Consider the following 14,988-nt stretch of genomic DNA (forward strand, 5'->3'; position numbering starts at 1 on the left):
TAATCTCAGATTACAGTACTGTTTCCATTACCTGAGCATAAACTTAATTGCTCTCTTTAGACACAAAAGCCGGTGCCTCTTTCTGTCGCTGTGTTTGAGTAGGCAATCTACTGTGACAACCCTCAAATCACAGAGGCTTACTACAATAAAAGATTGATTTCTTCACTTGCATTGCAGTCCAATATATTGTGTATGTTGTTGCTTGTTTGTCGGTGAGAGATGCACTGCTTCATGTGGTGATTCAGGACTCCAGGCTCCGTCCCTGTTGCAGCTCTGCTACCCACTGGACCCTTGGGGAAGTTTGCACTTGCTCTTCACTGCTCAGCCGGGAGACAGCACGTCACTTCCACTCACATTTCCTCCTCACACTGGTTCAGAAGAACAAACAAGGTTTGTGGGGCTGGTACACAGAGGTCTCAGGTAGACTAAGACTAGAAGGTGGGCAGATGCCTCATCAGGTAGGACTTTGTCTACCAGTGAGAATTTTCTCTTCATTTGATAAATGGTGGGAGGCCACTGGAAGCTTTGAGTTGGGAGTGACCCAATCATATATACATTAGAAAGTCTTTTGTCTCAGAGAATAGTTCTAACTCCTATTGCTGCATAACAAGCAGCCCCCAAACCAAATGGCATGAAATACCGTTTTGTTTTGCCCAAAATTTGGAAAAGGCTTGTTTCTACTCCATGGTGTCTAAGCTTCAGCTGGGAAGACTTGAAGGCTGAGGTACCTTGAAAGCTGGGGGGCTGGAATCATCTGACGGCCTGTTCAACACTCCCATGTCTGGTGAGTCTGGGAAGACTCAAGGACTAGGACTGCTGACTAGAGCCTCTGTGGCTCAAGGATCCTCACAGCACAGCAGAAGTCCTCATATCAGACTTCTTACACGGCCTCTCAAAGCTCCAAGCACAAGTATTCAGTGAACAAGCCAGAAGCTGTATGGCCTTTTCTCATTTAGCTTCACAAGTCTTCCCCATTCTTTAGTCTAACCTGATGTTAGGAAATGCATTCTTCCCATCCTTCCTTGTTGATATTTTACTTTTGTGCCAATGATTAAAGCCCTATCAGCAACTGCCCCAAGTAGGCCAGACCCTCTAGTTGGGAATGCATTTGCCCCTGCAGTTTTCCTCACACCCTGGGTGTAACTCCCTCAGGTTCTCTCCATTGGTCAACTGCCACCAGGGAAGGGAGTCTTATCTTTTTCCCCTGGTTTAGGGTAGAAGTGACACTGTGGGCATTTTTCTGTGGGTCTGAACTCACTCTTGCATTCCTATTAATAACATCACAGGGGGCCAGAAGGAGGTAAGTGGATAAAGCAGAAGCCTGCACCATTCAGTTTCTTGATGATGATGATGGCCTAGCAATTTCAAAGGACTGTAAAAGAGGATGAATCCATTGGTATGCAGTTGGCTTCCATTTTTACTGAACTGTATACCTTCTCACTGAAGGAGCCTTAATATCCTTTTCAAGGGTAATGTTGTGTAAGAATATTCCTAGACATCCTGAAATATGCACAACCAGCATTACACTTTCTATGCAGGGGTAGAAGCCTGTCTTGCCATATAAAGAATCTGATCTCTCCAGCACACCTGTCTGGTTTCCTTAAGGACAAGAAGCTACCCAAGAGTAGAAGCACAGGAAAAGCAGGATAGATGTAGTAGATGGGGGACAAAGCTTATCAAAGGACCAAGGCTGCTGAGCTGCACCACCCAGTGTGGTGGCCACCAGCTACACGAGGCTGTTAAGCACTTGAAATATGGCTACAGCAAACTGAAATGTGCTGCAAGCGTAAAGTAACACTAGATTTTGAAGACACAGTACACATTAAGAATGCAAAATGTCTCATTTATAGTTTATATTACATGTTGAAATGGTAACATTTGGGATATATAAGGATGGATATTAATCTTACCTGTTTCTTTTCAAAATGTGACTAGAATATTGAAAATTACTGCTTGTATGTTTCTACTGAACAGTGCTGCTATGCGTGATTTACCAATTTTCTTAAGTAGCATTTAACTGACTCTGAAATTAAACCCCCCACAGCACACCAAGGAACAGCATTGAACAAGTATTTGCAACATGGTACCCTAAAGAAAAATGTTAAATTAATTGGAAACAAATCCCAGCATTTTGATTAGAAAAATCAAATTGACAATCAAAACTCATAGCTGATGATCAAAAACAGCCAGTGCAATTTAACTATGGGTTCTAATGAGGGTGGCAAGTCACCATGTAAAGGTCATGGTTGGCAGGAATGAGGGGAGGAATGTAGGGACAGATTGGTATTGCAGGTATTGGTGTGTATGTATATATACGCATATGTACACATATCTTTGTATGTAGAGTCGTGGTTCAGTTAAATACTATGTTATGCCTTCAAGTTAAACTGTAGGATGAAGAACTGATGAAAAAAGTTCAAGATAAGATTAAGTTGTAGATTTTCAAAACAGATAAATCTTGAAAAACAAAATAAGAAAAACAAAAACATGTAAGGTGCTATTTGCCCATGAGATGGTGACTTAAAAAAGGAAAAATCCTCCCTTTTTTATAAAACAGTAATATCTGTGCTTTAAATGCCCATGCATTTTGCAGAGTAATTCATAGTGAGAACAGAGCAGCAAATGCTGTCTCACAATATGTGAAATTCCATGGAAGCGGCTGTACATTTCAAGTCTTCCCATATAAAACTTTTCAATAACATTGCATATAAAGATTAATTTATTACAAAATAATGCAGTGAGAACTAACTTCAAATCTGCGTACAGTACACTGATACATGGAATTCAAACCTGTGAGACTGGTTGCCATGTATGCTGATCAAAAAATTTATATACAAATAGTTTTGTACTGAGACACTTGAGTATCCGTGATGATTCCATAAAGATGTCACTCTTGGTTCTGGAACACATCCAACCATATTGATTTATGGAAGAATCAGTATCAAATTGCATCAGTCATAACTTGCACTTTCCCAACCTAAGGACATGATATGCAATAATGATAAATTCTGGCTTAATTTTTTTTTGAAAGGCATTTGTTGGGTTTCTCACAACTTTGAAATCTCTGGTTTGGAATATGGCAAATCCTTGGACAGAAGCCATCCCCAGATCTACCACATTTGTTCTCTCTTTTGTAGATTCTATTTTTTTATCATGTAGCATTAGTGAGCACTCATGGTTGAAGGCTCTCAACATTGATCATCTCCACATTTACCTACTGTCTGATCTGATACCCGGGGATGGATGACCTAGGGCTTGGCATTCCCACAATCATTCCCATCAGTGTGTACTCTCTGAGGGTGACTGTGGTGAATTGTGTGTGAAGGTTCTGGTATTAAAGTTTGTGTTGTTTCTCACCAGTGTGACTGGATCAAATTCAGTAGAGGATGAACTATGGCCTAAGACTTTCCCATATCCCACAGGGTGGGTCTACCCAGTATGAGTTCTCTGGTGCTTGGTAAGGGAGGAGCTGTGTGTGAAGGCTTTCCCACAGTCCCTGCACTCATACGGCTTCTCTCCTGTGTGAATCCTCCGGTGCTGAGTGAGGTGCGTGCTCTGCCTGAAGGACTTTCCACAATCCTGACATTCGTAGGGCTTTTCCCCAGTGTGTGTCCTTTCGTGCTGGCTGAGTGATGAGCTGTGACTGAAGGATTTCCCACATTCATTGCATCCATAGGGTTTTTCCTTGGTGTGAATCCTCTGATGTTCTATGAGAAGGGAGCTCTGGCTGAAGGCTCTGCCACACTCATTACATTCATAGGGCTTCTCTCCTGTGTGGATCCTCTGATGCTGGATGAGGGGGGCGAGCTGGCTGAAGGCTCTACTGCATTCGTTACATTCGTAGGGCTTCTCCCCAGTGTGGATTCGCTGATGTTTAGTTAGGGATGAGCTGTGGCTGAAGGCCTTCCCACAGTCATTACACTCGTAGGGTTTCTCCCCGGTGTGGATTCTCTGGTGTTGAGTGAGATGCGTGCTCTGCCGGAATGCCTTTCCACACTGGCTGCACTCGTAGGGCTTCTCTCCTGTGTGTGTCCTTTCGTGCTGGCTGAGTGATGAGCTGTGACTGAATGTTTTCCCACACTCATTGCATCCATAGGGCTTTTCTCCTGTGTGGATCCTCCGATGCTCAGTCAGGAGCGTGCTCTGGCTGAAGGCTTTTCCGCATTCGTTGCACTCATAGGGCTTCTCTCCTGTGTGGGTCCTCTGATGCTGAATCAGTGGTGTGATCTGAGTGAAGGCTTTGCCACACTCATGGCACTCGTAGGGTTTCTCCCCAGTATGGATTCGCTGGTGTTTGGTCAAGGATGAGCTGTGGCTAAAGGCCTTGCCACACTCTCCACACTGATAGGGCTTCTCTCCAGTGTGGATTCGCAGGTGCTGGGTGAGGTGGATACTTTGCCGGAAGGCTTTCCCGCATTCGCTGCACTCATAGGGCTTCTCACCCGTGTGAGTTCGCTCATGTTGGCTGAAGGAGGACCTAAAACTGAAGGATTTCCCACATTCGCTACACTCGTAGGGCTTCTCGCCTGTATGAGTTCTCTGGTGCTGGATTAGTGGAGCGATTTGGTTGAAGGTTCTCCCACACTGATTGCATTTGTAGGGTTTCTCACCAGTGTGGATTCTCTGGTGTTTGGTAAGTGCTGAGCTGTTTCGGAAGCCTTTTCCACATTCATGACATTCATATGGTCTCTCTCCCGTGTGCGTCCGGTGGTGTTCGATGAGTGCTGAGCTGTGACTAAAGGCCTTTCCACATTCCTGACATTCATAGGGTTTCTCTTTTGCATAGGTTTTCTGGTGAGCATTTGAGTCTGGTTTCTGTCTCTTTCCATGTGTTCCCCACATATGGGAGTCTTGTCTTTCAGGGGTCATTGGTTGAGTTGGGAGATTGGGGCTCAGACTCAGGTTTTCTCCAAACCTATTCCCATGCTGCTGCTCCTGGGTGAGTATCTTTACAGGTGTGAAGGCCACCTGCACCACACAGCTGCTGGGCTGTCATGACTCCACTCCCTGTGGCCCTTGGCATCTTCACCCCTGGAGGACCAAAGACAATCCCATAGGAGTCTTTCTACCAGGACATCATCAGACAGTTCTTCAGAGATGCCTTGCCACAGAGTTGACGGTTTTGTTTCAGGTCTAGTTTCCAAGTCTGAAAGAAATAAAAAGTGGAAATGTTCCTTAGTGCCTGTTGTGGGGACAAAAAGAGTTTGTGGGGGAGGAGAGGAAGATGAATAAAACTGATGATTTTGAAAGGTTCAAGAACAAGTGGCTTTGATCGCTTTAAAATATGGCTTTGCAAACCAGGGAAAAGAATAGGAGAAGGAGGGAAAATGCAGAGGATAATGGGAGGGAAATGGGTATAAGGGGTACAGATGGAGTTTGCTAGAGGATCACAGACAAAGAGGCTGAGAAGACAGCATTCAGGGAAAATGTGGACAGATGTGCCAGGCTTGGAAGAAGCAGAGTGACGATCATGCCCTGGCTAAACCAGCCTTCACAAGGCCAGGTGGTGACAAGTGCAAAAGATGCCACATGGAAAAGGACCACCCAGCCCAGCCCTCTGGTCACCAAGATCTGTTCTTTCTTGGAGGCATCTCACTGTTCTACCATCACGCCCTAGATGTAAAGAAACCCACTGGCTCCTCCAAAATTGAAATTAGCTGAAGTGTCCATCATAGAATGGATAAATAACCTGTGGTGTATTTTGTCTATCGCACTAACTGGGAACACCCCTGAGGGGAGGGACTTCTGTACCCTTTAGCTGACGATGTATACCCTGCCCACAGCAGAAACTCAACGTATGCTTGATCTAATGACTAGATGTATTACCCCCTCCTCCCTCCCAGCAAGTCTGCCTTTTTGCTCTGGTACCCAGCTCGCCCTAGGCAGCCACAGTCTCAGTGCAGGCTGCCCCTACTGCACTCCAGATTGGCCTCCAGGTGGGTGTGGGCACTTTTCCAGCACTATGTTATACTCCAACGAAAAGGTTAATGGCTCACTCATAGATGTCCAAGCCTTAATCCCTGGAAACGTGAATATATTACCTTATATGGTGAGGAGGAATTAAGGTTCCTAATCGGCTGACATTAAGGCACGGAGATTATCTTGTATTATCTAGGTGGGCCCAATGCAAACAGAAACCTATTGCCATGAGTCAATTCCAACTCATAGTGATCCCATAGGGTATCCAAGATGGTAAATCTCTATGGAAACAGACTACCACATCTTTCTCCTGCGAAGCCGCTGGTGTTCTGGACGGCTGCCAAAGGTCCTTAAATGTGGAAGAGGAAGACAGGAGAGAGAGTCAGGGTGATGAGATGTGAGAAAGACTTGCTCGGCCATTGCTGACATTAAAGATGGAGGAGTGAGCCATGAGCCAAGGAATGACGGTGGCTGCTAAAAGCTGGAAAAGGCAAAGAGAGAGATTTCCCCCCTAGAACCTCCAGAAAAGAATGTTGCCCTGCCAATTTGATTATAGCCCAATGAAACCCATTTTAATCTTCTGACCTCCAGAACTGTGAAATAGTTAACTGGTATTGTTTATGCCACAAAGTTTGTGGCAATCTGTTACAGCAGGAGTTTTGTTGTTGTTCCTATTAGGTGCCGTCATAGTGTTTCTTCGGCTGTAATCTTTATGGCAGCAGATCGCCAGGTCTTTCTCCCATGGAGCTGCTAGGTGGGTTAGAACCGTCAGTCTTTTGGTTAGCAGCCAAGCACTTAACCACTGCGCCACCGGGCCTCTTTACTGAAGTAATAAGGAACTAATAAACTGGGTAAGGGCTGGAGGGCCAGGGCTGGTTACTATCTGTAGCTTGGGGCATGGCTTTGTGGCCCCCATCCTCAGCTGTTGTCTCTGTTATGTTCATAAGACAGAGAGTGTAGGCTGTATCTTGAGTCAATCTCTTTTGAGATATAAAAGAGATTAAATGCAAGATGACAAGAAGCGATGGGGGAAAAGGGATGCCAAGCCACATGAAGATTGCCCAGGAGCAGAAGCTCAAAGAGACAAGGCCTTTTCTGCAGACCCAACACAGACAGAGAGCCTTCCCCTGGAGCCAGCATGCTGAATTTGAATTTTTAGCCTTCTAAACTGAGACAATAAATTTGTTTGTTAAAGCCACTCACCTATGGTATTTCTGCTATAGCAGCACTAGATAACTAAGACAGGCCCTTTACTGTGGAAGAGGCAGGCAGAAAAGTCAGAGTCAGAGTGATGCAGTGTGACAAGGACTTGACTGGCCACTACTGGCTTTGAAGATAAAAGCAGGCCATAAGTAAAAAAATGCAGGTGGCCTCTAGAAGCTGGAAAAGGAAACAGATTCTCCCTTAGAGCCTCCAGAAGGAATGCAGCTCTGCTGAAACCTCGATTTTACCCAGTGAGACCCATGTCAGACTTCTGACCTCCAGAACTGTAAAATAATGAATTTGTGTGTTTACTGTATGATTCCATTTGTTTAAAGTTCAAGAACAGAAAAAAGTAATCGATGCTAAAAATCAAAATTGAAGTTAACACTGGGCATAGGGATAATGACGGGAGAGGGCACAAGTGAGCCTTCTGGGGAGTTGAAAATGTAATTTGTGTGATTTTAAGCCACAAAGTTTGTGCTAATTTGTGGCAGCAGCAATAGGAAACTAAACATTGAGCAATCAAAATTCATGACTTGTGTATGAGAAAACCCATTGCAAGGCACTTAAAGGACCCGTGACAACAGAATAAATATTTGGAACATAAATGACAAGAAAATCACTAGGGGCCACCATACCTAAAGAACTCCAACAAATCAGTAAGTGCAAGAACCAAGACTAAAAATCCTAGCCCTTCAAAGAAGAGGATGGGTTATCAGACTTGTGCAACCTGTTTCCCACCTCCAATGACCAGGGAATGACTGTGAAGCTCCACTGTCTTGCCCATCAGATTGAAACCTTTTTAAAGGGCTGGTGAGTGGTATGGAAACAGGCATCTACTGTGGGGGTGAAACTTTTTCAGCCTTCTTGCAGAGTACTTGGAACTGAAATTTGTGAATATGCACACAAGATACTGGTTGAAAACACAAAGAAGCCACCTGGCAGCACTCTGAGATGTGGGGTGAACAAGGACTGTCACTGCAATGCCAGCTGGAATTCTGATCACAGGCACTTATTACTTTTGTAGTTAAAATTCTTTTTAATGCATACACTTGATTGTCCAGTGATTTCATTCTTCCCTGTCCCCCACCTCACAGAGAAGCTTGTGCCCTGCCATACCATGCAAATGTAACAAGGACAACTGGTAAGAGCCCGATGCCTACCAGTAGAGGAGCAGCTAGAAATAAGTCAGGTTCACCCACACCATGGAGAATTTTGCTGCCCAGTACAAGATGGGGTAAGAGGCTCTGGGGGTGTGGTGGTTAAGTGCTTGGTGGTTCAGACTCACCAGCTGCTCTGGAAGAAAAGATCTGGTGATCTGCTTCTGTAAAGATAACAGACTTGGAAACCCTACAGGGCAGTTCTACCCTGTCCTACAGGGTCACTATGAGTTGGAACCGACTTAACGGCATACAACAACAAGATGAGGTTGAATGATACACAGTCAGAGAACAATCTTCTTGATGTCCTGGTTGAAAAAAACCCAACTTGTGGGACATCTGTAGATACACAGGAATATTTATGTAAAACAGAACAAAATTCTATTCGTATAGGTTAAAAAAAAATTGTTCACAAACACAGGAAAATAGAGCACATGGAAGTGAAAACACAGGTAGGTTTTGGAGGGAGGCCTTGGAGGAGGACATTCTAAGTGCAGCTTGACATCTTCACAATGACAATACTGTTACGTGTGTCATGTGGCCTTTTAAAAAATACATTAATAAACTCTTCAATCTTGGGGCTGGGTAGATTAAGGCTGGCAACACAAGAAATCACTATGGAAGACAGCAGGTATTTTGACACAACCCAAAACTTTACATTTTTGTACATTAAAAAGAAATTCAAATCAAACACAGAGATGGCACCTGCTCCGTGCTGAGCACCAGGCTGAGAGATTTACACTGTCACTGGCTTAATCCTCAAACATGACCTTGCTGTTGGGCCTTTAAGCACCTAAATTCACCCAATGAAGGGAGCTGCCCCAAATCACCTGCTGAGGAAAAGGCTGGACCAGGATTCAAACTTGGGCCATATGGGTCCTGCGCCAACCTACTGGCCACACAACTACACTGCCTCCCTGAAAAACAGGACATGGGCGTAGCGGTAGAGATTCTGGGCCTTGGGAGCAGTTCAGCTCGGACATCCCATCTGGTTCTTCCTTGGACAAAGGGCTTCTGAGATGCCACAGTGGGCTCAGGAAAGGCCAGAGCTGTGCTACCTGTGCCATGGGGAGACAGTAATAGACAAGGGTCTGAGGGAGCCATGGTGGACTGAGAACCTCTCACATCTTAGCCAGAGCGTCCATAGGTACCCACACACCACTCCTGCAAATCTGTTGTTGTTGTTGAGTGCTGTTGAGTTGATAGCAATCCTATATGACATAGCAGAACTGCCCCATAAGGTATCCTAGGCTATAATCTATAGGGTTGCTATGCATTGGAACTGATTTGATGGCAACGGGTTAATCTTCACGGGGTACAGATTGCCAGATCTTTCTCTATGGAGCCACTGGGTGGGTCTGAATCACCAACTTTCAGTTAGCAGCCAAGCTCTTAACCTTGTGCCACCAGAGCTCCTTCCTGTAAATCTGCATTCCACACAAATCATGATTAAAAAGGAGGGGGCTGAAGCAAAAAGATGAAAAGTGGTGGTGGGAACGTGGAAAATGAAACTGGGCCTGGGGATGGGGGAAGGGAGATCTCTGAGCAGCAGAGCCTAAGGGACTGATTCCACACCTTACTATTTTCAGACAATTAAACATTGGGGTACAAACAGTCACACAGTTAAAGGCTAAGGATAGGTCCTGGAGAGTGGACGTGGATCATGAGGTGTTCCCCGTTATTATACTTTCATGTGTTTTCTGACGTTCCCACAAGAGGATGGTTTCTTTCATAATCACATCAGGACCCTGTGATTTTCTTCAAGGCTCGTGACGATCAGGGTTGAACACAGATTTCACTCTCAGAGGGATTTTCATTTTCACAAAAACCGAGCTCGGAGAGGGATTTTCATTTTCACAAAAACCGAGCTCGGAGGATGGCTGGGGGTGGGGTCTGAGTCCCAGTACACATCTCTTAAACACCCTGTGTCTTAGTTTCCTCATTTGTAAGATGAAGGAACCCCTCAGAGGGCTGTCGTGAGAGGGGAATGGTCAATTCATATGAAATATGTGACCAACACCCAGTTCCCTTTGGGTGCCACTCTTAGGATGGGGATCCTGGGGTCCTCAGGGATGTTTCATTTTCTTTAAACCATTTTTCCTATCTCCTCCACATCTTCTAGATTCTACAGGTCTCATTCAGTAGTTATTTATCCAGTCCTCCTGAGCAGCTTGCCCTTGACTACTACCTAAAGGTCGACAGTTCGAACCCACCCAGCAGCACTGTGGAAAAAAGACCTGGTGATCTGCTTCAGTAAAAATTACAGCCAAGAAAACCGTATAGAGCACTTCTACTCTGTAACACATGGAGTCGCCATGAGTCGGAGTCAACTCGACGGCAATGAGTTTGGTTTTTTTTTTTTTTTTTGCTGCGCATACATCATCATCAGGTGCTGCAGATGCCACAGGGACCAAAGACATAGGTGCCTGGCCTTGTGGCACCCAGGGAGCTGACAAATACTAAAATTCCAGGAGAAAATGGGAGGAATGCTGCTGCAGTGGCTATACAAAGACCCAGGAAAAGCTATGCAGGTAGTAGGGCTGGCACATGCAAAAGTCCTGAGGTGGGAAGGAGAGGCCCAGGAACACTGAGAAAAAGGGTGTGACCAGAGCAGAGCAGGGGCAGGAGGGGGGAGCTACGGCCAGCCAGGCCTTTGCTATGTGGGCCACTCTTCCAGGAATGTTCGTCCCATAGGAGCCGTGAGCCCTACGAATCCCACCTACTGCTCTTTGCCTGATAATCTGAGTTTTACCATCATTCACTGTTTCAGAATCTCACACCACCATGATCCATGATGAGGTGCGAGCTCCGCAACGAGGCCTGGGATATCTGACTCTCCAGTTGTCAATTCACGCCTTATGGTTTAGGGCACAGAAGACCTTCAACAAACACCTACCAAACAAGTCAGTCCTGAGTAGTAAAATCTACATCATTCTTAAAAAAGAAAAAAACTTGAAAAAAGAGCCAACCAGAAACCTCAAGGTACTGAGCAGCTCTGAGGGTGGCTGAGGATCCACAAAATATGGGTCCTTATCCTGGTGGGTCTGCCCAGCAAGGGAGGGAACTGCAGTGGGCAAAGCTGGTGATGAGCTCTGTGGGGGCCAGCTGGAGAGGCAGTGGCTGCCCCAAAAAAGGCAGCAGAGAAAATACCAGATGATACTACCACCAACTGCGAACGTGCCTCAGGTCTCACCCACATCACACAAGACCACGGTGGTCGCTGTGGGTTCCCAGCATACAGAAGGTGCTTAGTGAATGGGTGGAAGGATAAACACACCAGGCCTGGCAATGTCATATGCCACCCTGTTTGATTTCCCACACTGGCCCCATGAAGTGAGGACGATGAGGAAACGGAAGCAGAGAAGGGAGCTGTGTGCCTGAGGCCATGCAGCTAAAAGTTACCTCAGGACACCTGGCTTTGGCTTGGTCTGCCCGACCCCTGAGGCCCCCAGCCTCCAACACGCAGTGGGATAACAAGTGACATACCTGGGAACCCCAGAAGGGGAGGTGGCCCTGCCTGAGAGGAGCCCTGATCCAGGATTTCCTGGAGGTGCAGAACAGTGTGGCCCTCAGGGCCTTCCTGCTGCTTGGGCCACAAAAGCCAGAACCTTTTCCTGGGTAGGTCCCTCGTGCTGGCCCTGGAGACCCTGTTCTACTACAAACATGGGCTTGCTATTCATGGGAAGTACCTGGCCTGGTTCTGCCTCAGGGCCTTCAGTCATGCTGTTCCCTCTACCTGAAACATTTTTCTCATGGGCCTTGACCTTGCTCCCTCCCTTCCTGCAAGTCTCTGTTCACTGGTGACTTCCTTAGAGGCGCCTCCCTGGTTTAATGCCCAGCCCTCATGCTCACCCCTTCCAGGCCTTGCTTCCCTGCGCAGCACTGCACATTCTAATATGGTGCACTGTTTACATCCTCATACGGAACACAGCTCTGTGGGGATGGGGATTTCTGCCCATTTGTCTGCTCTCCCTAAAGCTTGGAACAGTGCCTGGAAAGGCACCCAGCTCCCTGAGCAGGTGACCAGTACGTGTTTGCTGAGTGACTAGGTGAAAAGTGTGAGCTGGTAGTGTGGACCTGGAGTCCTGTTTTGAGAAAGTCCCTGATGTATCACTTCAGCAGGATCGACATGCAACACCTGTGAGGGCAGCGTGGGGCAGGCAGGGGTTCTAGGAGGACCCCTCTGAGGAGGTGATGCTTGAGATCTGGAGAGGGCAAGGAGCTGGCTGAGTGTACTCCTGGCAAGGGCTACATTGAGGGCAAAGGCTCTGAGGTGGGAACTAGCCTGGCAGGATCCCAGGTCACTGCTTGCAGAAGGGTCCTGGGAGGCTGAGCATGAGGGCAGTGGCACACTCACCAGGGCACTGGTGGCCAGGAGCCCAGCGGTCATTCCATCCTTCTCTGGCCTCTTACAGGAACAGCTCTGGCTCCTCTGTGAGGGGAAGGGATGTGAGTGGCTGGGCTGGCTTCTGTGCTGCCCCAGAGCTCCCCTGTGGGTAAGAGAAGGAGTCACTGCTGTCCAGAGCTCAGCACTCAGGCCAGATCCACCCTCAGTGAAACCTCAGGTCAGTGTTCTCCGAGCACCTCCTGTGTGCCTGGCACTATTCCAGGTGCTATAAAAGGATGATCTTGCATTCTCCTACCTCATTCCACATACAGGGAAAGTGAGGCCCAGGTATAGGAGGGCCACGTCCTCAGTCGCTCAGCCAATTCCCAGGGTGATGACTATTTCTGTTATTACGATGGAAAATCAAATTGCCCTGGGATCCCTGGGCACTACATGGATGCCTTAAAGTGTCCAACCAGCAGAGCCATTATGGGAAGCGTCCTTGTGGTCCAAGAGGTTTGTGATCAGCTGCTACCGAAAGGCTGGCTGTTGAACTCACCTACCAGCTCTGTAGAAGAAAAGGCCTGGTCAACTGCTTCTGTAAAGATTGCTATTGTTGGGGCTGTTGAATTGATTTTTGACTCACAGCAACCCCATGTGACAGAGTAGAACTGCCCCATAGCATTTTCTAGGCTGTAATCTTTACGGGAACAGATTGTCGGGTCTTTCTTCTGCAGAGCTGCTGGGTGGATTCGAACCGTAAACCTTTTGGTTTGCAGCTGAGTGCTTAACCACTGCACCACCAGGGCTCTTTTCTGTAATGATTACAGTCAAGAAAACCCTATGGAGCAGTTCTACTCTGTAACACACAGGGGCTGCCATAAGCTGGAATCAACCCGACAGCAGCTAATAACAAAGCACATAAAGGGCTGAAAATGAGCCTGGCAGCACCAGATGGATGGTTAATGATAGTGATCAGAGAAAAGCCTCTGGCTTCAGTGAGCATCTATTTAGTGCCTACCACACACAGGGCCATTTCCGGTGGTTTATAAGCTCATTCCTGGCTGATTCCCCACACTGAAGCTCTCAGGCCAAAGGTGGGACATATTTCCTTGTTTTCTCCCTGTACCTTCCTCCTGATGACCCTGCCTACAAGACCCCCACTCATCCCTATCCATCCCTGACCCTGTTGTCTTCACTGCAGTTTCCAGGATGGGGAGTGATCTTGTTATGTGTTTATGGGTTTCCTGTTCTGTCTCCCCCAACTTCACTGTGGGCTGTAGGTGGTGGAGGTGATGTTAGCTTCTCCACTGAGGTTCCTGGGCCCAAAGTGAGGGCCTGACACCCAAAACATACCAAATAGATGTTTGCTAAAACCCTGGTGGCATAGTGGTTAAGTGCTATGGCTGCCAACCAAAAGGCAGGCATTTCAAATCCACCAGATGCTCCTTGGAAAGCCTATGGGGGCAGTTCTACTCTGAGCTATAGGGTCGCTATGAATCGAAATTGGCTCGATGGCAATGGGTTGGGTTTGGTTTGAAAACTAATGGCGTAGCTTGGACGATGCCTAGCACACACTGGGTACTCGTAAGAGTTTAATAAAGTCTGTATCCTGGGCCCAAGCTGGCTGAGATCTAAATCTTGGGCATCTGGCCTCTTCACACTTCATCCTTCAGAACCAGTACGCCTAAATAAGGTGCAGGCCCCGGAGATGACCCCCGGTGTCCTCACCTGCCCTTGCCCACCAAACCCATGGGTTTCACCAAGGAATACAGATAAGGCTGGCTCCAGCATCCGAAGAGTCGGGCCAGCTCGTTCGTCCTTCCTGATCCCGAGATCAGGAGCCCCGACTCCTTTCGTCAAAACCAGAAGCCCCCATTCCCTCCTCTCGGCCCCTGAAACCCCCCGAACAGGGCCCCACCCTCTCCATCCCCGTTGAGACTCGCCCCAGGCCCAAAGCAACAAAAGACCCTCGAGTAGGACCTGCGCAGTCGAGTACACCTCCCGGGCAGACGCTTGCTCCCCGCCATGCTCAGCCTCCCTCAACCGCGCCAAGCCGGGACACCCCACTTACCCGCCGCCAGGCAGGACAATGGCCTCGGCCGTCACCTGCCGAGTCTGCGGCTGCGCAGACGGGCGCCGAACTACAACTCCCAGAGGGCCGCGCGCTCCCATCCGATTGTCCCGCGCTTGCCCCGCCCCCGCCTGGGGCTCTGGGGCCGAGGCCGCAGGGCTCGGGGTTCTTGTGCCGGCCAGAAGCCTCCCGCCAGGCTCAGCCTCCTCTTCTCAATGGGACTGATTTCACTCGCCAGACGGCACGACCAAGGCCACCGCCCCCACAGCGCCGCATGTGTGGGGCGCTGAACTACAAATCCCAGA

General features: G+C 47.7%; 1 protein-coding gene across 4 annotated transcripts; it reads right to left on the minus strand.

The window, feature by feature from the left end:
• Positions 1–1,860: 1,860 nt before the first annotated feature.
• LOC126085246 (zinc finger protein 135) lies at positions 1,861–14,764 on the minus strand. Of its 4 annotated transcripts, none has more exons than XM_049900432.1 (3): positions 14,684–14,748; positions 12,640–12,772; positions 1,861–5,146 (listed from the first exon to the last, which is right to left on the minus strand). In XM_049900432.1, exon 3 carries the CDS (start codon positions 4,867–4,869, stop codon positions 3,430–3,432), a length of 1,440 nt encoding a protein of 479 aa, XP_049756389.1. In that variant the 5' UTR covers positions 4,870–5,146; positions 12,640–12,772; positions 14,684–14,748; the 3' UTR covers positions 1,861–3,429. The 4 variants fall into 4 exon arrangements, with proteins under 4 accessions (XP_049756389.1, XP_049756388.1, XP_049756391.1 ...); XM_049900431.1 differs by lacking the exon at positions 14,684–14,748 and adding an exon at positions 14,593–14,677; XM_049900434.1 differs by lacking the exon at positions 12,640–12,772 and having other exon boundaries at positions 14,684–14,764.
• Positions 14,765–14,988: the final 224 nt, after the last annotated feature.

This window comes from Elephas maximus, chromosome 11 (assembly GCF_024166365.1).
Source record: "Elephas maximus indicus isolate mEleMax1 chromosome 11, mEleMax1 primary haplotype, whole genome shotgun sequence".
NCBI classification, from domain to species: Eukaryota; Metazoa; Chordata; class Mammalia; order Proboscidea; family Elephantidae; genus Elephas; species Elephas maximus.

What these genes read in the sequence shown, in the direction of transcription:
- LOC126085246 (XM_049900434.1), bottom strand. Translation starts at nt 4,869, where the DNA reads ATGACCCCTGAAAGACAAGACTCCCATATGTGGGGAACACATGGAAAG.